The following is a 27,265-nucleotide window of genomic DNA, read 5'->3' as shown; positions in this document are numbered from 1 at the left end:
ACGGGCTGGAGACTTAGTCACCTACCATGGAGACCGGTCCCCACCCTGCACAGGGTGTAGGGTGCCCGGAGGGGGAGGGGTCTTGGAAATTATTGCTTCATTTTGTCCTCCTGAAAATGGAGTTGGATTGGAAGGTATCCTCGTCCTTACCTGATCTGAAGTCCTGTCAAGCAGAGTTTGACAGAGCTGCCTCCCCAGTACTACCAGCTGACTGTGTTCCCTGGAAGCTTTTGGAGATGTACTGGGGGTTCATCTTCCCAGCCTGTGCAGGAGCTGAGACTTGTGCCCTGGGATCCCTAGGTTGAGGCGCATTGTCCGTCACGCTGTACCTTGGCCAGTGAGACCTCATCACCATGGATAAGGGGCCTCAGTTCACTATAAACTCAGTTCATAAAGAACTGAGATGCACTGTGCAGAGTCGAGGGGGTTCCCCTAACACTCTGCTCCTGTTTTTCCAGCTGTACTGGCGGATAGAAGGGCTCCCTTCTGCACACCCCTTTGCTTCATTGAACAGAAAAACTTAGCAGGGGGTGTAGCTCAGTGTTTGGGCACGTGTGAGGCCCTGAGTTCAATCCTCAGCACCACCAACAAGAAAAACGACCCAAATGATGTTCAAGGTGGGAAAATAGAGAGAGAAACATCCGAATGCATAACACCAAGTAACCAGGAGTTAATGGGTGTAATTTATGTATATTTTAGGGTTCAGAGTGGTGTATGAAAAGCAAATTAAGGAGATGATGTCCTCTGAGACTCTGAGTAAAAAAAGATTATTATTAGACAAGTATTTTGTTCGAAAAGAAATGGAGATCTAAAGTATACATTTGCTGCTGCTTTTTCTTAAATTAATGAAACAAATACTAAGGGGTATGAGATTACAGATGAAGAAAATCCACATTTTTTTTTTAAATGCCTGTATTCTACTCTGGGGACTTTGGAACTGATTCAAAATCAGTTACTGACATGTATACTTTTCTGTTTTATATATTATGTGTCAGCGAAAAATTGTCAAAAATCAAATTCCTTGATAATCTAAAAGAAGGTTGTAAGTTTTCTTAAGCAGAACAGAAGAAGATAATTAAGATGGAAATGTGGAAATGGGTTCAGCTGGCTGCACACATTGCTGCTGATAGTGAATACGGAGAGGTCTTCAAAGAGTGCTGGGGTTTGGGAAAAAGCTTGTCAAAAGCTAGAACCTAATATCCAAAGTCCTAAGCCAAGAGTTGCCCCAGGAAGGGTTTTCAGTTAAGAAAATCAGCCAGCTAACCATGGCTAAAACAAACAGGGACTTATTTTCCTCATAAAACAAGAAGTCCAGAGGTGGGTGATCCCTAGCATTCAATCAGCTACAGAGAAATACCATCAAGGACCCTGAGCTCTTTCATCTTTCCTTCACTCCATCCTGGCAGATGGATATCATCTTATCCTCATGCTTCATATTCACAGAATGGCTGCCACAATCCCAGACATTTCTTCTGTGATCAAGGCAGGAAAAAGAAGACAACCAACATCCCATCATATCTTTCCTTTTATCAGAAAATCCCCAGGCTTTAGCCTTTTCATTGACCAGCACTTTAGCACATAGCTGCCCTAGCTGCCTTCATAGTAGGAGAGGGCAGGGAGAAGGAAAGTTGAATGTGGCCATTGGGTTAACCCGTGCCTGCCAGAGAGACTGTCTTAAAGAGAATCAACTTGTGGTTTCATGCTGTTGGGAGGAAATAAGGATATAAAATCTTTGGGAGTATGGCACAGGACTGCAAACCTTTCCACTAATAGAATCATAAAAGCACCTCTCTTGAGTGACGTTAAAATGCCTGTTTGGAAGGCAGGTAGCTTTATATTTCCCCTTGAGTTGGTGATAGACCTTAATTAATACTGGTAAGTTCCAGTTGTGCCCGTCTCACTTGGACCCTTTCATTCAGTCATTCATTTATTAAACAAATATATACTAAGCACTGATAGTGTATCAAGTACTGTGCTCATGCCGAGGGTCCATAGGTAAATCACACAGAGCCTCATCCCCCAGGGACTTGACAGTCTACCAGGGAAGGCAGGCCACAGAACCTCCATAGGAAGCTCTGCTGCTTGTTGAGCTGTGCCGTGTGCTTTACGTTATATTGATAGATATATAGACATGTGTAGGTGATCCACTTTCCATTACTATAACACAATGCCTGTAATGATCAACTTAAAAAGAGGTAAGGCTTATTTTGGCTCACAGTTCCAGAGGTTCCAGTTCGTGGTCAGTTGGCCCTGTTACCTTGGGCCTGTGGTGAGGGACACATGTGGAAGGAAGTTCACAGGGAAGCACCCTACTCAACACATGGCAGGCAGAAGCAGAGGATCTGGGTTCCAGTATCCCCTTAGAGGGCATGACCCCAATGACTTAAATGCCTCCCGCTAGGCCCCACCTCCTAAAGTTCCATTGCCTCTCAATAGTGCCCTGAGCTGGAGACTAAGCCTTTAATTCGTGGGCCTTTAGGAAGCATTCAGTCTCCAAACTGTAGCATTATGTGAACAAATAATAGACGGGGCAAAGTGGTGCCATGGAAGTCTTTCTAGAAGGCCTTCGGGGATGAGGAGGGGAAGTTGATTCTAGGGAACTGGAGAAGCTGCATCGAGGGGATGGAATCTGAGAGAGGCCTTGAGAGCAAGTCGGGGTGGTGTGCAGAAGTGGTGGTGTGGGAGCAGCTGTTGGTGGAAAAGAGTTGATTTAAAAGCATCGACGGCTTTAGAAGGAAATCCTTGGTTCCCACTCCGACCAGCGACTGGGTGATGGCAGGAGGCTGATGTAGGACAGTGGAGGACCTCAGAAGCCACAGGAAGGCGTTTGGAATACAGGCAAGACATGATCAGACTTGTGCCCCAGGAAGAGCTCCGTGGAGCCTCTTGGGGGAGGAGGGGCTGCAGGAAGGCTGAAACTTGGCAGTCGAGAAGCTGTTTGGGGGGTTTGGCAACAATCTTGGTGAGAGATAATGATTCCATTAAAGTAGAAGGTTCTTTCTAGAAAGATCTCTGAGGTGAGATGGGCAGTTTGGGTGACTGCTGAGATGTGCTGAAAGAAGGAAGGGGAGACATCAAAAAATGATTCTGAGGTTTTCACGTTCATTTGGGTGGAAATGGGGAAGAGGCACAAGTCTGGTCCTGTCTTGCCCTGGGTTCCAAAGTTCTCCGAGGCCAAACGCCTTCCCATGGCTTCTCAGGTCCTGTCCCTTCTGGGATAGGGTCAGATGGCCTTGCTCCTACCTGGGGAAGGGAGACAGATTGCTGTGGTTGATGCAGACATCAGAGGGGATGGGAGCCACCCGGACAAGGCTGGGGTCTCGTGCAGGGCTGAGGTGACCCCTTCTAAGAGCCCTCACCGGGAGACCCGCTGGCCTCACACTGAGCTTCAGGGATGGTTTTCTAGGCCACGAAGGGAACGGACTTCAGTGGTGCTCCAGCTTCTCCAAGGACATGACTGATACTTGAAAGAATCATTAAGAGACTTCTTTATTTTTAATTGCACCTACTTGGTGGGTCTGTGACCCAATTCATTCCTTCTTGCTGGGAAAGTTTTCAAAGACCCTGTACCCTCTTGACCTCTCCTAATCATTATTACTGTCGTCCTCCTTTGAAGTGCTGTTTGGATTGCACACTTAAAAGGAACTGCCTGAAACACCCTCTCGTGACGGTGTGGCTGGCCTGCCCACTGCTTGGGCTCAAGGACGTTGTCTGAGAGTGGCTCTTGCCTTCAGAAGCTCACCTGGCCCTGTCTGAGAGTGGCTCTTGCCTTCAGAAGCTCACCTGGCCCGTGCCTCCCTTTCACCCTGCCTTCCCCACAACCCCACCCCTTGCCTCTCAGCTGTTTTGAGTCCCTCATCATCCTACCTTAATAGGACCAGCTCTTCTCCCCAGGCCCAGAGAGCGAGTTTTAACCAACACAGATCAGTCAACAAGTGTGTGTTATCAGTGCTGGGCTTGCTGGCAGGAGCCTCCCGGCAAACAGAACTGCAGTGTCGCCATCCCCCATCTCCAAACACAGGTCCCTATTTGTTTCTTCTTTCCTTAGGTGAGGCCATCTGGCAGATCTTCATTCAAATGAAAATCGATCCAGTTACCCAAATACAGGTGGAAGAGTGTGTTTGGGAAGCAGTTTTAGCCAAATTGTGTGAAGTAGAGTGCTTTTCCTGCCGTTACCTCTGACCAGTGGTCTCAGCATTTCCGTCGCTTGGGTCTTATGAAAAGTTCTTTTTTTTTTTTTTTTTTATGAAAAGTTCTTCCCATCAGTTAATTAGCACCACGTGGTGGTGTTGGGTTCTGTGATGGGGTCCTGTGCTTTGAGATTCACAATCACGGAGGTAAAGGACAAGACACTAACTCAAAGGGTCTTCAGAGGAGGCCTGGATGAGTGTCCCCTTGGACGTGTCCCCTTACCTCTTGTTGGCACTGCCCCCTGTCTCCTTACTGCAGAAGGGATGTTTGTAAATCAGTTCATTGAGAAGTATGGACAGGAAAATGGGAGGTAATCCTGCAGATGGTTAGGAAAAAAGGAAAACATTTTTTTATTTTTTAAAAAATTTTTTTTAGTTATACATGGGCACAATATCTTTATTTTGTTTTTATTTTTATGTAGTGCTGAGGATCGAACCTAGTGCCTCACATATGTGAGGCAAGCACTCTATCATTGGGCCACAACCCCAGCCCAAGAAAAACTTTTTAAAATGGGAAGTTTTCATGTCCACTTATCCATGGCTGTGAGTCACGTGCAGGTCACTCACCAGTTTCCTAAACACTGGAGACTATTCTAGAAACCATAGTTGTGCACTCTTGCACGAGGGAGTCTTGGGTGGAGCAGTACGTGGTGACTATCCCTGGATCTGCTTAAAACAAGTTCCTGGCTAAGAATTTTGCCCAACCCAGAACACAGGACAAAGCTTTCTCCGTAAAGGGCAGTATGAGATGGGACTTTTGATATTTGCACTGGAATCTGAGATGTAGAAGACTGTGTTTAGTATCTTGAGGCAACAGTTTACATTTCTAAGATTTTAGCATGCAGTTCAACCATTCATTCAGAAAGTATTTATTGAGTGCCTGTGGTATACTGGGCACAATGCTGTCAATCACTTGGGGATTGGGTCAGCTAAAGACTTGGGAGTTGCAATTCACTGGATGCCACCTCACCTTTCTCGAGTGGCCTCCTCAGAGACAGGAAATGAGCATGAGGACCAGCCGTGGGTCTTGTTTGCAGTCACGAACCGCATCCATTGGGAGAAGGCCTCTGCCATAGCCCTCAGGTTGACCAAAATGAAGTGCCTCCCTGCTGCCCAGTCCCTCCTCATGACTCTTTATTCTCTTCACCAGAAACAGAAAAGATAGTCCTGGAGGCGGGAAACGGATTGCCATCCTGGAAATTCAACGACCAGCTTTTCCCCTGCGACGTGTGTGGGAAAGTGTTTGGCCGACAGCAGACCCTGTCCCGACACCTCTCGCTGCACACAGGTGAGCGGGCACCTCCCTGCCACGTCCTCCTGACTGTCACCAGCCTCTGGAAGAAGTGGAGTTCCCCTGAGAGAAATGGCTCAGGAAGTGGAGGAAAGGTGTCCACCTCGGCCTCCGGGGCCTCATAGCCTGCATGTTGAAGCAAGACCCAGGAAGGCTTTTCTGTTTGTACTGGGAAGTTCACTGAGCTCCAGGGAGGACCGAGGAAGGAGACACACACATTTCCACATGCCAGGGGACAATGTTGAGCTCTCCAGCAGGTGGACAGTCTCCTCTCAGAGGTGCAGGGGAAGAGGCCTCACCCTGTCCTAGTGGTTTCGTCTCATGGTGGAACAGTGGCGAAGGGGCCACCTTGGTCTTTTCAGTTTCCTGAACGTTGGAGACTATTCTAGAAACCATAGTGTGCACTCTTACACGAGGGAGACTTGGGTGGAGCAGTACGAGGTGGCCATCACTGAGTCTGCTTAAAACAAGTTCCTTAAGACCAGCCCTCCTTTACATTTAACAGTAGACAAATAATGGGTGATTCTAAGAATGGGGGAAGGAGCCAAATTCACAAGGAGTAAAACAGGAGTAAACAATAACATAACCAGTAAAAAAAATAAGTGAAGACATCACTTCACTCTTTATCCATTCACCCATTGACAGGCGCCTGGGCTGATTCCTTAACCTGGCTGTTGTATAGTGGTCTGCTGTAAACATTAGTGTGCGTGTCCGCTATAGTGTGCTGATTTTAGTTCCTTTGTTTTGTTTTTATACCAGGGGTTGAACCCAGAGGTGCTTAACTGCAGAGCCACATCCCCAGCCCTTTTTATATTTTATATAGTGACAGGGTCTCACTGAGTTGCTGAGGCAGTCCTCCTGCCTCAGCCTCCCAAGCTACTGGGATTACAGGCCAGTAATAGGAAGGAGATGACCCCCAAAGAGACAACTTCACTTAAGTTTCATTAAGAAAAGCAAAGGAGGAAAATATACCCAAAAGTAGGAAAGAAAGAGCTCCAAAAATTCTCCCAGATGAGTTCTTTCTCACCTTTTGAGAATCAGAAATTCCAAGGTGGTTAAATCCTTCCCAAGTGACAGGAAAAAGAGAGAAAGCTCGCAATTCAGTTTAGGGAGAAAGTGTAACCTTAATACATAGCAAAGCTCCGCAGCCTCACTGACTGACACAAATGCAAAGATTCTAAAGGGCTCTGTGTAATAACCTGTGCTGTAGGACCACTCCCCCCGAATCCGCAGCACCCTTCAGGTGCTGGGGACCTCCTGTGATAACGGTGATGCTTCGTGTGGTGTAGAAACACCTTCTTTCCCAGGTTCTTCCTGTGATGTAAACAAGACAGGCATTTTCTTCTACCCAAGCGCAGAAATACCAAGTCAGATTAGGGATGGAAAGGGAGGCTGTGCTGTGGTTCTTCACTGCCTCTGTCTGTAGAATGAAAGCAAAGCCCTGCTCCTTGTCCTTTAATTTGCTTGATTAACCAAATGAATTCAGAATGCCACTCTGGAAACAATCCTGAAACATTAGTCAGTTTTATGAGAATTTCCATTAAGAAATTAATTGAAATTTTTTATTTTATTTATGTTAAATGAAAGTGTCCAATTAAATTATTTTATACAAGTCTTTTTTTTTTTTTACTTTAATTTCATTAGTTGTTATTTCATGTTTGACCCAGGCTGGGAGCTTAGGGAAAATGATGGGCCTCTCTTACTCTCCAGAGCTGTGAATGTTGATTTTGTTCTGCTGCCGGGCTCAGCACCTCACACTGACACATAGGGGCACACACACACACACGCACATACGGTACCCTTCAGCCCCTGTGGGGCTCACCTTGTCAGGAAGAACTCCAGGGAAGTGTCCCAGGAGGCATATGTGCTGTCCCAGGTTGTGGCCCATCAGCCCTGCAGTGTGACGTTTGGCCTCCATATTCAGCGTTGCGTCTGTATTTGGTTAGTCGCTACAGAACCCGTGTTTCAGGCTGTCCGTCAAGTCTTGCTCAGAGGTATGGCCCTGGGAGCCCCTCTTTGATCTTTGGGAGGATTAATACAGGCACAAACTGCTGGGTGCTTGAGACACTTGCTATTCCAAGGTGTGACCTTTGTCCTCGTCTGAAATGAGCCTCCACTCATCCTCCCCTTGGTGCACTTCAGTGACGTCTTGCCAGGGGTCGAGATTTCATTTTTTGAGAGCAGTTTGGGTTTATTCCTGTTTGTTCTCCCCCCAGAGGAAAGAAAATACAAATGCCACTTGTGCCCCTATGCTGCTAAGTGCCGTGCGAATCTGAACCAGCACTTGACTGTCCATTCTGTGAAGCTGGTGAGTACAGACACCGAGGACATTGTCAGCGCCGTCACCTCTGAAGGCAGTGACGGGAAGAAACACCCTTATTATTACAGGTGAGTTGAGGACGAGCACACAGTGGGGCCGCCCAGACCCCTTGTTCTCAGGCTCTCAGCCAGTCTTCCCCCGGGGCCTGTGTCACAAGGCCCTGGTCTCAATCACATGCAGATCTTCATTTGAATACGGTCTTTGCTTAGCTCCAACCCTGTGTGGCAGGGACTCCTCTGCAGTTTGGCCTAGTCGAGTTAATTGAAAGAGAAGGGGTCTTGGAGGACCTCTGTGGAACGGAGCTCCAGAGAGTGGCAGGGCTCTGGGATGATCGGCTCTTGGGTCTGTGTGGTCCCGAACTTTGTAACTGAGCCCCTTGCTGCCACCTAAGAATTGCAGGAAAAAAAGATGAGGAAAAATAAATCTGAGAACCTCAGGAGGAAATAGCTCAGAAGACATCACATATTGTCCCTTGGTTATGTGCCCTTTAGTCCCAGCAATGTCCATAGTCAAAGGTGAATCAATATTTGGTTCAGTCACCATAAAAGTCCAGGTATCAGGCTCGCTACCAAATGTTGCCTCGAGATATTGTTGGATACTTGCTTTGGCAACGCGTCTCTGAGGCGGGGTGGCTTCTATCAGGAGTTATCACGGACAGGACTGCCCGAGGTTTTGCATGCCACAGGACAACCTGTGTGTGCTTTCCTTGCTGCTCAGGAAGGTTTCCAGAGCCAGAGAGAGGCTCCGGGTGTGCAGCACACTCCAATTTTATCAGTGGACCAGCACCGCTAAATACCTTGGCTGCACCGCCCTGCATCTCTTTGCCCAAAGGAATCAGTTAGGCGATGTGCAGCATCTGGAAGCTGTAGTTTTTAATTAACTTTATGATTATTTAACATCATTATAGCGTGTATGGGATTGTTACATTATGCTGGCACCTAATCCGTTTGGCACAGTGACCACTTCAGAGGCATCCCAGGAAGCAGAATTTTCTAACATGATACCTTTTGGTGGAGAGAAGATGCGTGCAAAACTAGTTTTTGTGATCACGCTACACGCACACACTACACGCGCCATGCCGCACACACGGGAAGCGTGTCTCACTCTCCCTCTTTCCTTTTGTCCTTTCGTGTAGCTGCCACGTGTGTGGATTTGAGACAGAGCTCAATGTCCAGTTTGTCAGCCACATGTCACTCCACGTGGACAAGGAGCAGTGGATGTTTTCCATCTGCTGCACCGCCTGCGACTTTGTCACCATGGAGGAAGCGGAGATCAAGGCTCACATTGGCACCAAGCACACAGGTGACCACTCCTGTCAGTCCTTCTCCCCTTTCTGCATCCCTTGCACCCCAGACTGCCTGCCACATGGCAGAAGCATCCTTGCTGCCACGAGACCTTGGCATTTCCTTCCATAGAAGGTTAGTTGCTACAAAACCCCGAGTTTCAGGCTGTCCATCCATAGAAGGAAGGACTTTTTCCTTCTATGTCCATAGAAGGAAGGACTTTTCCAGAACATCTGGGCCACATTGCCCTGCAGTCACAACGTCATTGCCTGGCTCGGCCTGGGCCTCACTGATGTGGAAGATGCCCGGGTTTGGATGCTTTTGAGAGGTGTGAGCCGAGTCCTTGTACCGCGGCTTCTTGCTCATTGTCATACATAGCGGTCTTGAGGTCTTTCCTTGCCCCAGGTTGTGCCTTTGCACACTGGATGCCATTTAAACCTCTTAGCAATGCCCTGAGGTGAGTATTATTGTTACCGCAACATGTAGATGGAAGAACTGAGGCTTAACAGAATTCTGTCAAAGGCCAGCAACCTGGACGTGACTTGAGCAACTCAGTCCAGGACAGTTTTCCTTCCACAGCCTGCTCTGTCCCACAAAACACCTGGCAGAGCTTTTATTAAACCTTTCTGTTTCTCTGCGCCAGGGCACTGAGCACCTAACTCTGCAGGCTCCGTTCCCTTCCAGAGAACTCGTAGCCCTGACACTCCCCATAGTGACACATGGCACCTCTGATCAAGAGCAAAGATAACCAGATTCTCCTGAAACAAACCTAACAAGACTTGGCCGGCCCTCGCCTCTCACTGGAGCCTCTTGCCATCCTGGTTAACTTCTTCCATTTAATGATGTTAACATTTTGACTTAACCATGCAATTAGACTCTCACAAGTGATGGTTACAAATGACACCAGCGTGGAGTCATTCAGTGAGAATGAGGAAGACCTCCCCCCGCAACCCCACATTTGTGGTGCTTAGAAATTAAAAGCTGATGCTGCTAACTGCCAGCCCCCGGGTGTTGGGTCAGCCCCTTACATCACCGGCTGCCGGAGGATTCCGGAAGGGGAAGTTCCCTGACAGTTGTGCTGACGATGAGCATGGCCGATAAGGAGTTCTCTGTGCTTCTTTGGCTGCTTTGGCTCAGTGGTGCCAACAGCAATAAAAGCTTGTTTTTGTCAGTAAACTGAGCAGCTATGACTTGGAGGTCTGCAGAGAGTCATTATGCTGAGTGAAAAGGTGCCATTTTTACAGTCGGCTGTCTGACCATAACCACATTAGCACCACGGGCAGCAGGTGAGCTGGGAAACTCACGTTGAAGACAAATTAAATTCAGAGTTTCTGGAGTGGCTCATGGAGGGAAAGGCCAGCTTCCTTCTCATCTCCACTGGCTTCAAAGAGACTCTTTTTTTTTCTGTGAAACCTTCCTTCTTCAACCCTCTTTACCCCAACATATGCCTGGGTCTCCATCCTAGAATGCTCTGCAGCCCTCTCCACCCCCCCACCCCACCTCAGAGAAACTGTAGAAACTTAGTGGCTGGAAGAGGTGGGCTTAGCATCACTTATCATTGATGGAAACCTCACCGTGTTGGCTGGTCAATGCAAGCAACCTCACCTCCTAATTACCAGGGGGCACAGAGGGGAGATCCTGTTCCCTCTGGAGTGGCGCAGCTCCCTATCTAGCTGGGGACAATATTCTTACTTGTTAATACAGAGAGCCAAGACCAAAATTCCTTAAAGAAGTCTCTTTTGTTATTTACCAAAAGCTTTTAATGCTGCTACTATTAGAATAAGATGAGAATGTATTTTTTTTACTTACATATGACAGCAGAATGCATTACAATTCTTATTACACATAGAGAGCACAATTTTTCATATCTCTGGTTGTATACAACGTATACTCACACCAATTCATGTCTTCATACCTGCACTTTGGATAATAATGATCATCACATTCCACCATCATTTGTAATCCCATGCCCCCCCTCCCCTCCCACCCCTCTGCCTTATCTAGAGTTTGTCTATTTCTCCCATGCTCCCCCTCCCTACCTCACTATGAATCAGCCTCCTTATATCAGAGAAAACACTCGGCATTTGGTTTTTTGGGACTGGCTAACTTCACTTAGTATTATCTTCTCTAACTCCATCCATTTACCTGCAAATGCCATGATTTTATTCTCTTTTATTGCTGAGTGATATTCCATTGTGTATATATGCCTCATTTTTTTTTTATCCATTCATCTATTGAATGACATCTAGGTTGGTTCCACAGTTTAGCTATAAACATTGATGTGGCTGTGTCCCTGTAGTATGCTGTTTTTAATCAGTTAAAAACTGATTAAAAAATCAGTCCTTTGGGCATAGACCTAGGAAAGGGACAGCTGGGTCAAATGGTGGTTCCATTCCCAGTTTTCCAAGAAATCTCCATACTGCTTTCCATATTGGCTGCACCAGTTTGCAGTCCCACCAGCAATGTATGAGTGTGCCTTTTCCCCCACATCCTCATCAACACTTATTGTTGTTTGTCTTCATAATAGCTGCCATTCTGACTGGAGTGAGATGATATCTTAGAGTGGTTTTGATTTGCATTTCTCTAATTGCTAGCGATGATGAACATTTTTTATATATTTGTTGATTGATTGTATATAATCTTCTGAGAAGTGTCTGTTCAAGTCCTTGGCCCATTTATTGTTTGGGTTATTTGTTTTGTTAGTATTCAACTTTTTGAGCTCTTTATTAGAATGTATTTTTTAAGCCAGTGCTTTGCAAACCTTTTGCAAAGCCAGATAATAAATATTCTAGGCTCTCAGGTCATGCGGTTTCTGCCATTACAATTCAATTCTGCCACTAGAACTTGAAAGTTATCATAGACAGTACACAAATGAATGGCCGTATTCCAATAAAACTTTATTTACAAGAACAGGAAGTCCATTAGAGACAAGAAGCTATAGTTGCCAATGCCTTCTATAAGCTAACAATTTCACAGTGAGCATTTCCTATATTTAGTGCTGTTTTGAGGTGTCTGAACTTGACCCAAAATCTTTCCATCTAAATCTGTACATGAATAAGCTGTATTATTGTGAAGTTATTATGAAAGCAATAGTTGTGCTATATGACATTTATTATAATATATAGTCTTAGAATAGGGAGCTTGTCTAAGTCACTGCCCAGAACAATCCCTGCACAGTGTGAAGAGTAACTGTTCACTCGATGAATGGACATATGTGCACAAATTCCTCTGTTCACATCTTGCGTCTTGCATTATGAGTGGGAAGAACATTCAGACTTGGCCCTTGATCAAACCTTAGAGCTCAGTTGACTTACAAATGTAATCAATGCAGAAGTTACTTGTTGTGGAGGAAAATACAAGTGTGATTTTAAGTCTGGGTTCTAGGTCCAGGTTCTATAAAATAGCTTCTAGTCTAGGAACATGGTCTAGGATTTAATGCTATCATTTAAAATGATTAATTTATGAATGCTTTCACAAAAATTTTTGGAAGCCAACTATGTACCAAATATGTAAAACAGCAGGGGAAATCATATATATATACCATGAAGAACCATGTCTAGCCAAATAATTATATATATATTTATGAAGAAATATATATATATAATTTAATTCTCAAACAACCATAGAAAGCAAGTGCTTATATAAACCATTTACAGACATAATAATTGAGTCATAAAATAAAGTATCTTATCCAAACTCATCAGCTATTAATTGGTATTCAAACTCAGGAATTCTGAGTCCTTATTGTTTTCATGGGCAGAAAGTGGGTGGGCAGGCAGTATTGGGGATTGAACCCAGGACCTCACATGTACTAGGTAAGTGGTGCACCATTAAGCTCCATCCCCAACCCCTTTTTACTTAGAGACAGGGCCTCACCAAGTTGCCCAGGGATTGATTATAGGCATGTACCACTGCACCTGGCCTAAGATCCTTATTCTTAACCACTATACAATGAATGACAAAAATTTAAAAACAGATGTTTATCTTTTTAAGACTGAAAAGAAGTACACCAAAATACAATAGTGCTTATGTTGAGGCAGTAAGATAACTGGCAACTTTTTGGCCACAATTTCTCAATTTGTTTTGTTTTAAATCGTGAAACATTTGTGTGTTTTTTTTTTCCCCTTAAAAATTCCCTACAGAGGGTTACCCTAATGTGTGAGAGTGCACAAGTGTCCTTCACCAAGAATCTTTATGATGCCAATGGTAAATGACCACTTCCATCACAGTTAGCTTTGCATTTAGGTGGCAAGGGCACCCTGGCCTACCCCCTGCAGACATTGCAATAGGAGAGGAGGACTGGAAGCAGGGGAGGCTGTTTGGACCAGAGATCAAGTGAGCTGGGCTGTATTCCTGTGTAGTCTCAGAGAGTGGCTGACATAGCACCTTGTATCTTTATAAATTTACCAATTTATGTAGCTCTGCCCAGTGCCTTAAGCCTCAGGATATTTGAATTGAATTTTAAAGATAGTAATTGAAATTAATATGTTTCAATTCTGAAAACATTTTTTAATAAGTATTAAATAGACGGTCAGTAAGACCAGGCTTAGAACATAGATTTGGAGAAGTAATGTCAAGGATTTGAGGCCTTCAATGAAAATGTTCTATTTGTCTACAGAATGTGAATTAGTTGATTAAACATACAGATAAAGGACTGGCATTTATGGCACTAGTTATAATACTCTCAGATGCCGGGAATTGGACCCAGGGTCTTGCACCTGTTAGGCACGTGCTCTACCACTAAGCTAGTTTTCACATAGCTTCTTTGTTCCAAGGGAAGACTGCATATTTTGAAGGCACATACCATCCCTTCACATAGTCACATACTCTCTGTCCAGAAGCCATGTTCAGTTCTGATAGAAACAAGATTTTAAACATTATGAACTGAAGTGAGAATTGTCTACCCTGGACCTAAGTGCATTCTCACAGAAGTAGGATTTGAAAACATTCTAAGTGATGAATTTTTTTTTCCTTTTTATCCCTCTCTCTCTCTTTCTCTCTGTACTTTTGTTTTGTTATTTTTGTTTGTTTTATTTTTTGCTGGGGATGGATCCCACCCAGCACCTTGGGCATGCTGAGCACACACTCTACCACGGAACTGTGCCCTCAGCCCTTCTTTCTTTTTAAAAACTTTCTTCAACTGAACAAATAATATATGGTCACGCTAGAAAATTTTGAAGTTCAAATAATAAAAAAACAAGCATTATGCTAACAATATTAAACCCTACTCATTAACCCATCATGACAGCATTATTTCTAGACTTTCATGCCTATAAGTAGTATATTATTTATTTCTAATGTCCTAATAAAGGAAGTTCTCAGGGTTTATAATCAATAAGTTCCTTAACTAACGAATTTGAAGGAAACCAAAGAACAGTTTTCTGGTGTTTTCTACCCTAATTTAAATTCTGGAGTTGTGTCCAATCTGTTCATCAGTTTGGGGAGCATTGACATCTTAACAACTTTCCTGAATCAGAAACAGTGGATAATTCTCCAGTTACGTGGGGCTTATAAAGTACATTGTTAATTTACTACAGTATAACTTCAAGTGATTATACCACTTCCTACATAGTATAAGAAACTTAAAATAGTGTACTTCCATTTCTCCCTGCCCAGCCTTTATTATTGTCAAATATTTATATGCATGTGTTTTAAACCTGACAGTGAACTGTTGTTATTTTTGTTTCAGCAAAACTACTTTTATTATCTCTGAAAATATTTCAATACTAAGACGGAAACATTAATTTACTTATCGTTTCCAGGAGTCTTCATTCTGTTATGTAACCCTTTTTTGCATTTGGTCTCATTTTCCTTCTGCCTCAAGAGCCCCTTTTAACGTTTCTCATAATATGAGTCTGCTGGCGACAAACTCTTTCATCTTTTTTAATGTCAACCTTTTTTGGTGTTTTTGCCGTCACTTTTGAAACATGTTTTCATTCAGCTTTGTTGTTCTGAATATAACATGTTGGGGTTTTGTGTTGTTTTTTTTCTTTTCCCCCTCTGTGTACTCTTAGGACATTTTTCTTAACCACTTGGATTCACAATTTAATGATAATGCTCTTTGGTATGGATTTCTTCATGTATCTTAGGCTTGAGGTTAATTGATCTTCTTGGATCTAGGAGTTTGTGGTTTTCCTCAAATTTGGAAAAATTTTGTTCATTTCAGATTTTTTTTATACCCTCCTCAAGTAGCCTCTCAGGACTTACACTAAGGTGCCTGAAGTCTCATCATTTACTGGTGCTCATTTCATTTTGGGCAATTCTTTTTCTGTTTCATTTCAGAGAGTTTTCTATGGCTGTTAGCCTTCTATTTCACTAACCTTTTCTTCTGCCATGTCTTAATCTGCTATAATCTCATCAATATATGGCTCTACCTCTGACCTTGGAGTTTCTATCTGTAGAATTTGACTAGGATCTTGTTCGCATCATCCACGTCTGTGCTTAACATTTTAATATATGAGATATATTTTTAATGTTCTGGTCTATAAATTCTAATGGCACCAGTTCTAGGTTAGTTTTAGTTGATTGATTCTTCTCCCCATTTTGGGTTGAGTTTCTTGTTTCTTCACATGCCTGATAATCTTTGTTTAGATACCAGACATCATGGTTTTACATATTGGTATTCAATATTTTCTATACTCCTGTAAGTATTATTGACCTTTGTTCTAGGTCACAGATAATTACTTGGAAACTTTGATCCTCTTGAGTCTTACTTTTATGATTTGTTAGCAGGCCTGGATCATAAAGCATTGATCTCTCCAGGGCTAATTATTACCCACTACTAAGAGACCTGCCTAATGCCCTGTGAATTATGTGTTTTTCTGATCTGGCTGATGCAGACAGCTGTTTCCAGCCCTGTGTGGGTGCAAATGCCAGGCACTGAGCTCAAGTGGCGTTTTTCTGGTCTTGGGTAGCTTCCTTGCACACAGCTTCACCCATGCTGTGCTAAAGACTCAAAGGGCACCCTCTCCAGGTCTCAGGTTCCTCTGTGAGCTCTGATGCCCTGTCTGGCAATGGCTATTCATGAGGATCTCTCCAGTTGCTCAGCTCTGCCTCCTGCATCTGGGACCTGTCTTCTCCTCCCTGATGCACCGCAGCGTGGGACAGAGCTCAGGGCAGGAGGCTGAGCAGTCCCAGGCCTCACCCATCCTGTCTTGGCTCTCAGGGGCCATTATGCTTCATCACCTCATGCCCAGTGTTGTAAAAACTACTGTTTGATGTATTTTGTCTGCACTTTCTTTTTTCTTAGTTGTTTCATAGCAATGTTAGGTCCAGTTCCTGATATTCCAACATGAGTAGCAACTGCAGTCTCCCGACACAGATTTTAGTGACCTATTTGATTTGTTTATGCCTGGCTTTGAGGAGGAGCCCGGGGCACTGAGGAGCATGGACACTGGAGGCAGAACAACTCAAACTCCTCCACCACTTAGTGGCCACATGACCTAGGCCAGGTTTACCCTGTGCCTCCATCCCCTCATCGGCAAAATGGCAATAGTTGTGCTGATAGAATTTTTGTTCGTTTGTTTGAACCTAGGGCCTCATGCATGCTAAATGCATGCTCTGCCACTGAGATACCCTTCCAGCCTTGGCATTTATTTTTTTTGGGGGGAGGGGGAGTACGGGGGGGTGGGATTGAACTCAGGAACCCTTAACTACCAAGCTGCATCCCCAGCCCTTTTTTATATTTAGATAAAGGGTCTCACTGAGTTGCTTAGGGCCTTGCTAAGTTACTGAGGCTGGCTTTGAACTCGCAATCCTCCTGCCTCAGCCTCCAGAGGTGCTGGGGTTACAGGCATGCATTACCGCACCCAGCTTCCTAGGATTTTTGAGAGGATAGAATTTAGAGATAACACATTTAAAGTGTCACAATTTCTGGAACTTAGCACCATGTTCAGTACATCTTAGCCATTGTTATCATTAGATTCTAATTATTGTAAGACCTCAATGAATATTTCTCAAAGGCATGAATGCCTGCTCTTGGCTCTGAGAACCTTGCATGCCACCGCCACAGAAGCGCTAGGAACTGGAGCCCCAGGGAGTGCACTGGTGGGAGCTGGAAGCCTCAGCAGAACCGTGGTGCATCCGTGAGACCCGACTCCCCCACCCTCAGCTGCTGTCATTCCAAGGGTTTTCGTCTCCCAGGCTAACAGATCTGGGTTGTTTTCATATTTCAGGGGAAGACAGGAAGACCCCCAGCGAATCAAATAGTCCCTCTTCATCCTCCCTCTCAGCTCTGAGTGACTCGGCCAACAGCAAAGACGATTCAGATGGCTCCCAGAAGAACAAGGGCGGGAACAATCTGCTGGTCATCTCTGTCGTGCCTGGGAGCCAACCCTCGCTGAACAGCGAGGAAAAGCCAGAGAAAGGTGAGGGAGGAGGTGAACGTGGCCTGCTAAGCCCTGTCCAGTCCACGATGACCCAGTCTTGAGAATGAGCCCTGGAGAGGAAAGGATTATTAGGCCCAGGATGCGGTACAGTATGCAGAGAGCAGGACCAGGACGCAGAAAATCACATTTTATTTTGGCTCGGTTTGTTTCCAAATGCAAGGTGGAAAGATTGGAGAGGGTGACGTTGACCCTGAGGCTGTGTGTTTTGTATAGAGATGCAGGGAATGGTACCTGGGAGGTGCATCTGTGGGGAGGCACGGGGTGGGTGATGGGGGGAACCTCAGCCCCACTCCTGCCTCCTACATGCGCCTCTACACCCAGCTTCGGTCCTTTCAGGGTTCGAATGCGTTTTTTGCAACTTTGTCTGCAAGACGAAGAACATGTTTGAGCGCCATTTGCAGATACACCTCATCACCCGGATGTTTGAGTGTGACGTGTGCCACAAGTTCATGAAGACCCCCGAACAGCTGCTGGAGCATAAGAAATGCCACACTGTCCCCACCGGTGGGCTCAAGTAAGGAAAGCAAGTACAGAACCTTTTACTGCGTTGTTACCAAACACCCTTGCCCTTGCCCTTCCCCTTCCCTGAGGTTTTGGGGGTCATGGAGTGGGAGAGCTTGGTTTGAGGGAAGTTAGTCAGAAACCTCTGCTGCCTTTAGCTAGATTGAATTAGACCTGTCCCCCAGGGGGGGTCAGCAGATGCCAGCAGGAGAATCCATTTCACAAATATCCCCAGATTCAGGGCAAGGAAGAAGATGTGCTGGACAAGCCCACCTGCAAGGGTAGACCCATCCTGCACTGTCTGAGTCTCGTGCACACTTGATTTTAATGGATTCAGGGGTTAGTGTCCCTGGGTGTCAATCATTACACTGTCACTACAATGCACCAACTCTGATTTTCAAACGGCTTGCCATATATCTTTTAAATAAGCCTTATGACCATTCCACCCCACCCACAATTGGAACCTTGGCAGTTTGACCAGGCAGGAGATAACATTTTTCATACAAAGATCATGTGCTTCACCCCTTCCTACGAACCTACCAGTGCCTTCCCCGAAATATCTAGACAAGGAGCCTCATCTTTATCCAATATTTGCAAGAAGCCCTCCGGTCTCAAGTGAGACCAGTCAGTTATTACCAAACATACTGTGTGTCTGGCTTGATAACAGGTGCTAAAGGGCACACAAGGAATAAAATATAATTTCCACCCTCAGGAAGTGTATGTGCTAACACTCCCAGAATTTAATCTTCCCAGTGAGTCTGAGATCAGAGTCCCCGTCCACAAGGCCCTTATGGTACACTGAGAAGAGGGAAGCACACGTTTTTGGGCACAGAAAGACAATTGTCAAGGCAGAATTATTAAATATTAACTGAAACGATCGTGTAGTGAAAAGAATAGAAATATATGTTTTACTTAATATGGGGAAAAATAAAACTTTCATTTGAAAAAAATTTTCATCATTGAGACTCAACTAACCAGAGAGGTGGCGTGTCTCCCTGTGTGGGTAAGGAATAGAGAGCCCAGAAGGGCCCTGGTAGTCTAGCACCGAGGGCAGTGCAGGGTTGACTCCCCTGAGCTCCTGCCTGGTCGGGGGCATCCTCCTCCAAAACCTGCCCAAATGGAAGAGGCAGCAGACAGCACCTACTGTCGGCTCCACTTTGGTTCACTCTTGGGGGCACTCGGGTGGGAAGGAGAGGGAGGGGGTGGGGAAGGGTGGTTATAATTCACTCAACCAGTAGATGGAAAATGCCTAGCAAGACCTTATTTGGGGACTTGATTTGGTTTGTTCCCACTGTCCCTTTATAAGTAATTGGTATAAAAAGAAAGATGAACCCAGCTTTCTGTGGATGGACTAGTGACATTGCCTTCCCGGTAGCCCAGTGATGCCCATTACTTTGTGGCCTCGCCTGTTGTGGCTTTGCCAGTCGCCTTTCCTCAGGGGCCTAAGCAGTCCCGAGCCTCTGAACCCGTGGGGGAGAATGCACAATGAACCTGATGCATTTGCTGGGCCAGACACTTCCTGTGCGGTGCTAACCGTCCCCTGTGTGATAGTTTATGTTCTAGGATGACCAAGTAGAAGAATACTTTGAAAAAATTGATAATGCCTTCTGGCTATACAGTGAGTCTTTGTTTTGTTTTGTTTTGTTTCCTTCGCCATATCAGGGAATTAATTTGCCTGAGAGAGTGTCTTTAAGATAAACATTGGGAGCACGGAAAACCCTTAGCACTTTGCCTGAGCAGCGAGAGAAAGATTGAGCTGTGGGTCACAGAAATGTCCTTAACATGAAACAGACCGCCGACGTCTAAATTGCTTTTCTGTGATGGAACTGCTTGTACTCTATATCCTGTTCATAATGCAGATCAAATAAGATTATACTATTATTTTTCTTTTGCCGTAGCTCAGGACAGTGGTGAGTTTCAGACTCCTCTAGGTAAGGCCCAGCTTGGCGTAGGGGTTGTGTGTGCACCTGACCTGGGAATGGGCTTTATATTTCTCTCGTGTGCACTCTTCTGTGAGCTGAGGTTCAAGGCTAACGGCGAGCTTGGCGCTGAGGAGGCAGTGCACGGTGCACCTGGTTGTGTTGGGCTCTGCTGAACACCTCTCCAAACCCTCTGAGGACAGTCCACTCCCAGGCCCTGCCCTGCAGGAGCCAATGCAAGAGTTGAGGCAGCCATTTGGGCATCTGCATTCTTTTTGGAAAGAGAGCAAACACGCTTCAGTTATCATTTCAGCCACCGACTCAAAACCCGGCAGTGTCCAAAAGAGAGGCCCCACAATTTTTGTAAACACGCCTCCACCACTCCTCGCAGCCTCTCTGGACAGCCGGGAGGGTTGGCAGCGGCCTGTCTGTGCTGCGAAGGATGGAGAACAGAGCCACAGAGAGGCCCAGGCTTTGTCCAGGGTCTCCAGTTAGAGCCCATAAGGTGATGGAGCCGGGACTCAAGCCCACCCCTCTGACTCCACTGCAGACACTTGTAGAGACCACTCATATAAGGGCTCAGCATGTCCCACGGGCTTTCCCCGTGCTGAGTGCTCTCCCTAGCACCATAGAGAATGCAGAAGAGACTTAAGAACTGCTCCTGCCCTCTGAGAATCGATGATCTGGCATAATAACGTACTGAGAGGTCTTCAAGTTCCAGAGCAGTCCCCCTCCTTCCTCCAGACCCCCCTGAATGGACGGCTGCTGGGAGGTCTCCGTCTCCCCGCAGCCCTGCACAGTCCTCTGCTTCCTTTCTGATGAGCTACAGGAGATACGTTCTATGTTTTCATATGCACACACACACACCCACACACACACACAGGGACACACACAGGCCTTCTCATCCTAACAACCCTTTAATAAGCACGACTCTGACCCCTGTGACTTTCTTTTTGCTGGAAGTAGCTCTCCCCTAAAGCTGTTCTTTAAAACCTCTTAGCCTTTCTGCGTGTGCTTGGTGTGGTGCATGAAAAGTCGATTCTTTGTGTTGCTCCCATCTAGGGGGACGGTCAGGAGGTTTAGACCTCTGCCATGTCTGGTCGGGAGCGGGGAGGGCTCCCAGGGGTCGGGTGGTGGGCTGGAGGGAGCGCCAGCTTGTGTATTCCTCGCAGTTTCTCTGGTCCCCTCATGAGGGCTGGCCTTGGCCCTTGCAGCCAGGAGTCCCAGAACAGGCTGAGCGGACCTCGGCGGAGCTCCCCGCTAGCGGGGACTGCTCTGTCACCAGTGAAAGCCAAAAAGGGCCATCTCCACCCCTGAGAGGCGGCAGGGCTGGGCTGGGGTGAGGGCAGGCTGATGAGGAGGGGAGAAGCCTGGCTGCCACCGGCCCTTCCGGCTGACCCTCCCTTGCATTGCTTCCCCCCGGCAGGTGCCCATTCTGCATTTATTCCACCAACCGCCCCGCTGCCATGGAGTGCCACCTCAAGACCCACTACAAGATGGAGTACAAGTGCCGGATCTGCCAGACGGTGAAGGCCAACCAGCTGGAGCTGGAGACGCACACCCGGGAGCATCGCCTGGGCAACCACTACAAGTGTGACCAGTGCGGCTACCTGTCCAAGACCGCCAACAAGCTCATCGAGCACGTGCGCGTCCACACCGGGGAGCGGCCCTTCCACTGTGACCAGTGCAGCTACAGCTGCAAGCGCAAGGACAATCTCAACCTGCACAAGAAGCTGAAGCACGCCCCTCGCCAGACCTTCAGCTGCGAAGAGTGCCTCTTCAAGACCACACACCCTTTCGTCTTCAGCCGCCACGTCAAGAAGCACCAGAGCGGGGACTGCCCCGAGGAGGACAAGAAGGGCCCGAGTCCAGCGCCCAAGGAACCGGCCAGCCCCGGGGCCCCGCTCCTGGTCGTGGGGAGCCCCCGGAACCTCCTGTCTCCCCTGTCGGTCATGTCGGCCTCCCAGGCCCTGCAGACCGTGGCCCTGACGGCCGCCCACGGCAGCAGCTCAGAGCCCAACCTGGCACTCAAGGCTCTGGCCTTCAATGGCTCCCCTCTGCGCTTTGACAAGTACCGGAACTCGGACTTTGCCCATCTCATTCCCTTGACCATGTTGTACCCCAAGAACCACTTGGATCTCACATTCCACCCTCCCCGACCTCAGACTGCGCCTCCCAGCATCCCCTCCCCCAAACACTCCTTCCTCGCCTATCTGGGACTAAGAGAAAGAGCAGAGACTGTCTGAGGGCAGCTGCGCTCTGTACCAAAAACAGACAGAGACAGGAAACAAAACAAACAACAAAAACCCACAAAACTTAAACACAACCCCAGCAGGTGTATGTTGCTGCAAAACCTACAGGCCCCAGGGGTCTGAGCCACGTGTACTGTATATCTTTAGTAAGGAATAGAGAATTGGCTGTGTGTGTATACCTATGGCATTACCTACAAGCTGCTTTCCCCAGCCTTCAGAGAGGTGACCCCTGCATACTTCTACCTTCAGAGGCATGCCTCCCCAGCCACCTGCCCCCACTCCAGCCCTTCCGTACTTCTCTCCGAAGGGAATTTTGTCTCTAAACCCTCAAGAGAGTGTCCTTAATAGCAATCAGCACTTGTAAGCTTCTATACCGGTACATTTGGTTTTCTGTTGGGTGAATGGGCTGTGTGGGCGTTTGTGGATTCCAAAAAGCAAGCCGTGTGTCGCGTGCCATGACTTCTCTGTTGCACATTCTCTGTACTGGCTTCTTGAACGGGGATGAACGTCCTTCTCCCTCCTGGGCTGTTCATCCACTACAGTTTCTCCCTGAGTTCCTTCATCACCTTTCCCTCTCTATTTTCCAGCTACAGAGTGGTAGGGCCTGGTGCTCAGTGGATGAAGGGATGGCAGGCATCTGCAGTGCTGCTGGACATTTCCCACAGAGTGCTGGACACCTCAAGCTCAGATCTTCTCTGGTTATGAAGATGCGAGACATCAAGCGACTGGTCTGCAAGAAATATCTTGCAGCACTGCAGCTGACATCACAAAACTTAAGTGTCGTTGTGCGTGCCCATGCGGAAGCAGTGTGCATGGAGCGCGCACACAGCGCATCCTTTTTTTAAGGGCAGATTAAATATATATATATATGATGTATTAATTCAGTGGTTACCATTTGTTTGCAGAAAAAAAAATTGTATGAGTGGAAAACTTTATGGTTGATAAATCCAGCCAAGGAGATTAAAAGGGGTTTGGATAAATTCTGGGTATAAATGCTCAGACTAAAAAAAAAAAAAAAAAAAGAAAAAGAAAAAAAAAATGAAGCGGCAGTTTTGCACAGTGCTTTTGGCCTTGCACTAGTTTTTGTTTCTCATGGGGGAAAAAAAAGATAAAAGGAAGAAAATGTACCTTTTTTATGGAATGAGTAGACTGTATGTTTGAAAATTTAGCCACAACCTCTTTGACACATAATGACACAACAAAAAGGTGCTGTTGAGTCCTTGAGTTTAGTTATGCCCCTGAGAAGTTTCCATTGTGTCTGCAGATCCTCTGGCTGTAGCCATGTCCTCCGTGTGATTATAACTCTGTATTCCATTTTGTTAACGCCTGGTAGATGTAACCTGCTAGGAGACTAACTTTATACTTATTTAAAGCTCTTATTTTGTGGTCATTAAAATGGCAATTTATGTGCAGCACTTTATTGCAGCAGGAAGCAGGTGTGGATCGGTTTCACAGCCCTTGGCTCATCTTAAAAAATAATGGATGGCTTAAAAAGAAAAAAAAAAAAGAATGGAAAAAAATCTTTGGCTGAATATGTTCATTGCTTGGGTTTTTAAGACAACAGAATTTCCAGTATAAAATAGGCTAAAAGAGCGGGAAGAAATGTGCTTTGTATAGTAATGGGAAATTTGGAATATAAAAGTTTATGTATTATTTATCTATGGAAGAGCTGGTGTACAGGAGGAACGCTTTCTTACCGTGTTGCTGTTTTCCCAATGTGTGTTATCCTAAAGTTGGGATTCTTCTTTTTTTTCATCTGTTTCACCAGGGCAAAATAAATGCATCCCTGATTTTCTTCCTCTAGTCAGTTGCTTCTCTAAAAAGCCCCTTGGAAGTTAGTGCAGTTCTCCAGGAAGCCAGAAGACTATACGTCTGTCCACACCACGGTCTCCCCCTCGCCCCTCTGCACCAACCCTCCTGCCCCCAGCCCTATCAGGTGCACTACCCTTCCCTTCGCCAGTCACCCAGCCCTGGATGGGGAGCCTGCTCTGTGCCCTGGCAAACCTGTTTACACTCCGGAGATGTCCACGGGGGCAGGGAGGCCCTACCAGCTAGGGCAGGAAGCTCCCAAACCCTCAGTCATTCTCCAGCAGAGACCTTTGCCCTTGGCCTTGTTTGAAACGTTCAACTCGCCATCTCAATGTCTCAGTAAAAGACACTATAGACAGTTATGGACAATATACTCCAAGAATACTGGGCTGGGGGAGGGGGGCTGTTTTTTTAAAGTCATGTCTTTATCCCCATATAATGGAGAGTGTGCCACTTGGCTAATAATGTGTTTTCAAAACTACAAGTTCAGTGATGACAGCAAAGAGGGCCACGGTGACATCATGGGGGCTGCCAGAAAAGGTGACTCACACTTAAGCACCGGCAGGTTCAAAACCTGAGAGGGTGGCCCTGACGATTAGCACCCTGGGTTGTACAGCTTGCTGCTTGTGCAATAAGAGGTTCTAGGGTGGAAACTTTCAAGATGGAGAGGAGTGACGGAAGGGGACATTTACTGCTCAAATGCCATGCATTTCACTGCTTGCCACTGAACTTGTATTTGAATGACTTAGTAATGCTTAATATAATTGGGCGACTTTTTTAGCACTTTGGAAAGAGTCATCAATCTTTCTGGTAAATTATATAAAAAAAAAGTTTTCTGAGTGAGAAAAGGTGTGTTTGGAGTTTGTTTGACTTTTTATATTATTATTGTTATTAATAGAGAAAAAAATCTACAGCATTTTTCAGACTCCACCTAGATAATATGTACCCCTGAATTTGGTTTGCAGTTTGATACTCAGGGAAGGATGTATTCCGTAGATATCCTTTCCGCGTAAAACACTAACATCTTTGAGAAATTCACCTACCAATTAACTTCAACTCTGTTTTCTCTATGCATTCTTCCATGAAAGCAAGCTTATTTTTCCATATAGCATTGCAGTTAGGTTCTCAGCACTTTCTTCTATCCTTTTTTTTTTTTTTTAACTCCTCATATTATGTTCGGATGATCATACTGTCAAGGTTTGTGTACATTACTGAAAATTTGTATTGTATAAAGCTTTTTGCATTACAAGGCTGTACAGGGTCATTTTGACAGTAACTGGTATATTCCTTTGCATCTTATGTTGCATTGCCAATTTCTAGTGTATCCAGTTTGAAAGTATAATATACTCTAATTAAAAAAAAAAAAAAGGTTGGCTATACTCTGGTTTCTTTTGCTTTCTTGGTTGCCACCCTTGGCTCCTGGTGAAGTCTCGGGGTTTTGTTTGTCTTCTTTTGTTCTGTTTTTTCACTTTTCAGTGTGTTATCACATTTTGGAAATGCCCACTCCTGTTTATAGCTATTACAAAATGCAAGTTTTGAACAGCTGTGGTTATAATGCAAACTGTTACTGTGTAAGTCATTAATGTCTGTTAAGGTTGGGAGCATATCCATCATTCAGGACAATGGCAGCCAGCTCCTTCCTGAAATTATTTAGTGACATTTAAAAGCATTCAGCAACCATACCCTCTCCTGCTTAACATTATTTTATTGACCCGTAGCCAAAGGGGGGGGGAGGTGGGGGGAGACAGATGAATAATTCCATTTATCTTAAGCTGAGCAAGTAAGAGATTTTAATGAAGGGAAATGCTGTTTTGCAAGCTAAATAATAATCTACCCAAAATGCAAATAATCATAGTTCACCATTCAAGGGAAGATACCAGAGAAACTGAGACCAAAAAGAAATTTCAGAAGTGTTGGGGGAGGAGAGAAAGACATGAAAAGCACACTGATAAGTTAAAAAAAAAAAAAATCTCTTAAAATCCATTTTAAAGCTGTATCCATTCGAGATCTTCCCCATGAGTCTGTGATGATTGATAAAAATATATAAAGCAGCAGATGAGAATGTTTGGCCTGGTTCACAACTTGCATGCTTATAAATATAATGTCCTTTACTTATTTCAAGAGATTGTGAACCACTTCACTCTAACATTTAAAGTGATCAAATTTACTTTTTTAAAAATGAGATAATGTAGGAGAAACCACTTTGCAAATGACCAGTCACTAATCAGACGCTATTTTCTCCTTCTTTTTCTCATTCAATAACTATTTTTTTTAGAGGGTTGAAACGTTTTCTTTTTATCGGGTTCAAGCACTAATTTTGTTTTGGGGTGGCCAGCACTTATGGGAAATATTAATATGAGCCAGACTCCTTTGATTTGGGTAATGAATACAAGCATGAGTGGCTTCTCATTTTTAACAAAAACTTCTTTTCTTACACTCATAGCTACATCACATGCTCCCTCTGGTTAGGTGACCTGCAATATGAAGAAAATAAAAATCAGTTTGGATACCATTTCCCCTGAAATGGGCTTCCAGTGACCCTGAGGAACAATCAGAGAACAGAGCCACTGGTTAGAGAAGGGACCTCGTGTTTCTTTAGTTATGGATCAGGCATCTTTAGGCCAGACACCTGGCCTTTGAATTCTAATTCCTGATCTTAGATACCCTTTGTATTGTCAGGCTACATAAGTATATTCAAGGTCAAGCAAGACTTGGGGCATGCTTATACTGTGTCTGTGGCTGATTATTCATTTGGTGACCACCAACAAAACATCTCTCATTGTTTAACAGCCATTATCTTTGGTCACCGGGAAATAAGGAGAAGAGAAATCAAGATCTGCAGAGCGGTTTTGTCTCCTTGCCCAGCTCAGAAGCCTCACGTTACAACTCTGCCCATGGCCACCGGGAGCCTGGTGGACAATGTGGACGGTGTGAAGGGGAGGAAGTGTACCTCATTAGTTGCTGAAACACAGAAACCAGGCCCTCCCAGTGCTTTTCAGGCCATGGTGGGAAGGAGAGCCCAGAGAAGCTGTGCGTGTAAGAGCAGGAGGAGGGAAGGAAGGGGTCAGCCCCTGAAGGGATTTCATCCATGCCTCCAGGAGGAGGCGGAGCTTGTGAAACTGAAGTTCTTCCAACCACAGCTCAGAACCAATGAGCCAAGTCACCAGACACAGAGGGGCCCTTGAGTAGGCTCAGGCCACATCCCAAGGAGCGGTCAATCAAACATGCAGGCTACCCCATCGACATCTTTTCTTATACCATCCCTCACAGTACGAGAGTCCCACACAGAATGTGATTTATTTGGTGAATAATT

At 45.6% G+C, this 27,265-nt stretch overlaps 1 protein-coding gene across 1 annotated transcript in view; it reads left to right on the top strand.

Annotated features, from left to right (window-relative positions):
* The window catches only part of Znf827 (zinc finger protein 827), a 163,264-nt gene extending 140,107 nt beyond the window's left edge, over nucleotides 1-23,157 (top strand). Inside the window, exons 9-14 of the mRNA XM_077803489.1 lie at nucleotides 5,341-5,478; nucleotides 7,698-7,869; nucleotides 8,937-9,103; nucleotides 17,259-17,450; nucleotides 17,808-17,985; nucleotides 21,318-23,157. Coding sequence (XP_077659615.1) covers nucleotides 5,341-5,478; nucleotides 7,698-7,869; nucleotides 8,937-9,103; nucleotides 17,259-17,450; nucleotides 17,808-17,985; nucleotides 21,318-22,137 — 1,667 coding nt within the window. The 3' untranslated portion in view covers nucleotides 22,138-23,157. The remainder of the gene's footprint in view (nucleotides 1-5,340; nucleotides 5,479-7,697; nucleotides 7,870-8,936; nucleotides 9,104-17,258; nucleotides 17,451-17,807; nucleotides 17,986-21,317) is intronic.
* Nucleotides 23,158-27,265: the final 4,108 nt, after the last annotated feature.

This window comes from Urocitellus parryii, chromosome 10 (genome assembly GCF_045843805.1).
Source record: "Urocitellus parryii isolate mUroPar1 chromosome 10, mUroPar1.hap1, whole genome shotgun sequence".
NCBI lineage: Eukaryota > Metazoa > Chordata > Mammalia > Rodentia > Sciuridae > Urocitellus > Urocitellus parryii.
Note: the sequence above shows the minus strand (reverse complement) of the source record. Positions and strands in the feature narration are given on the sequence as shown.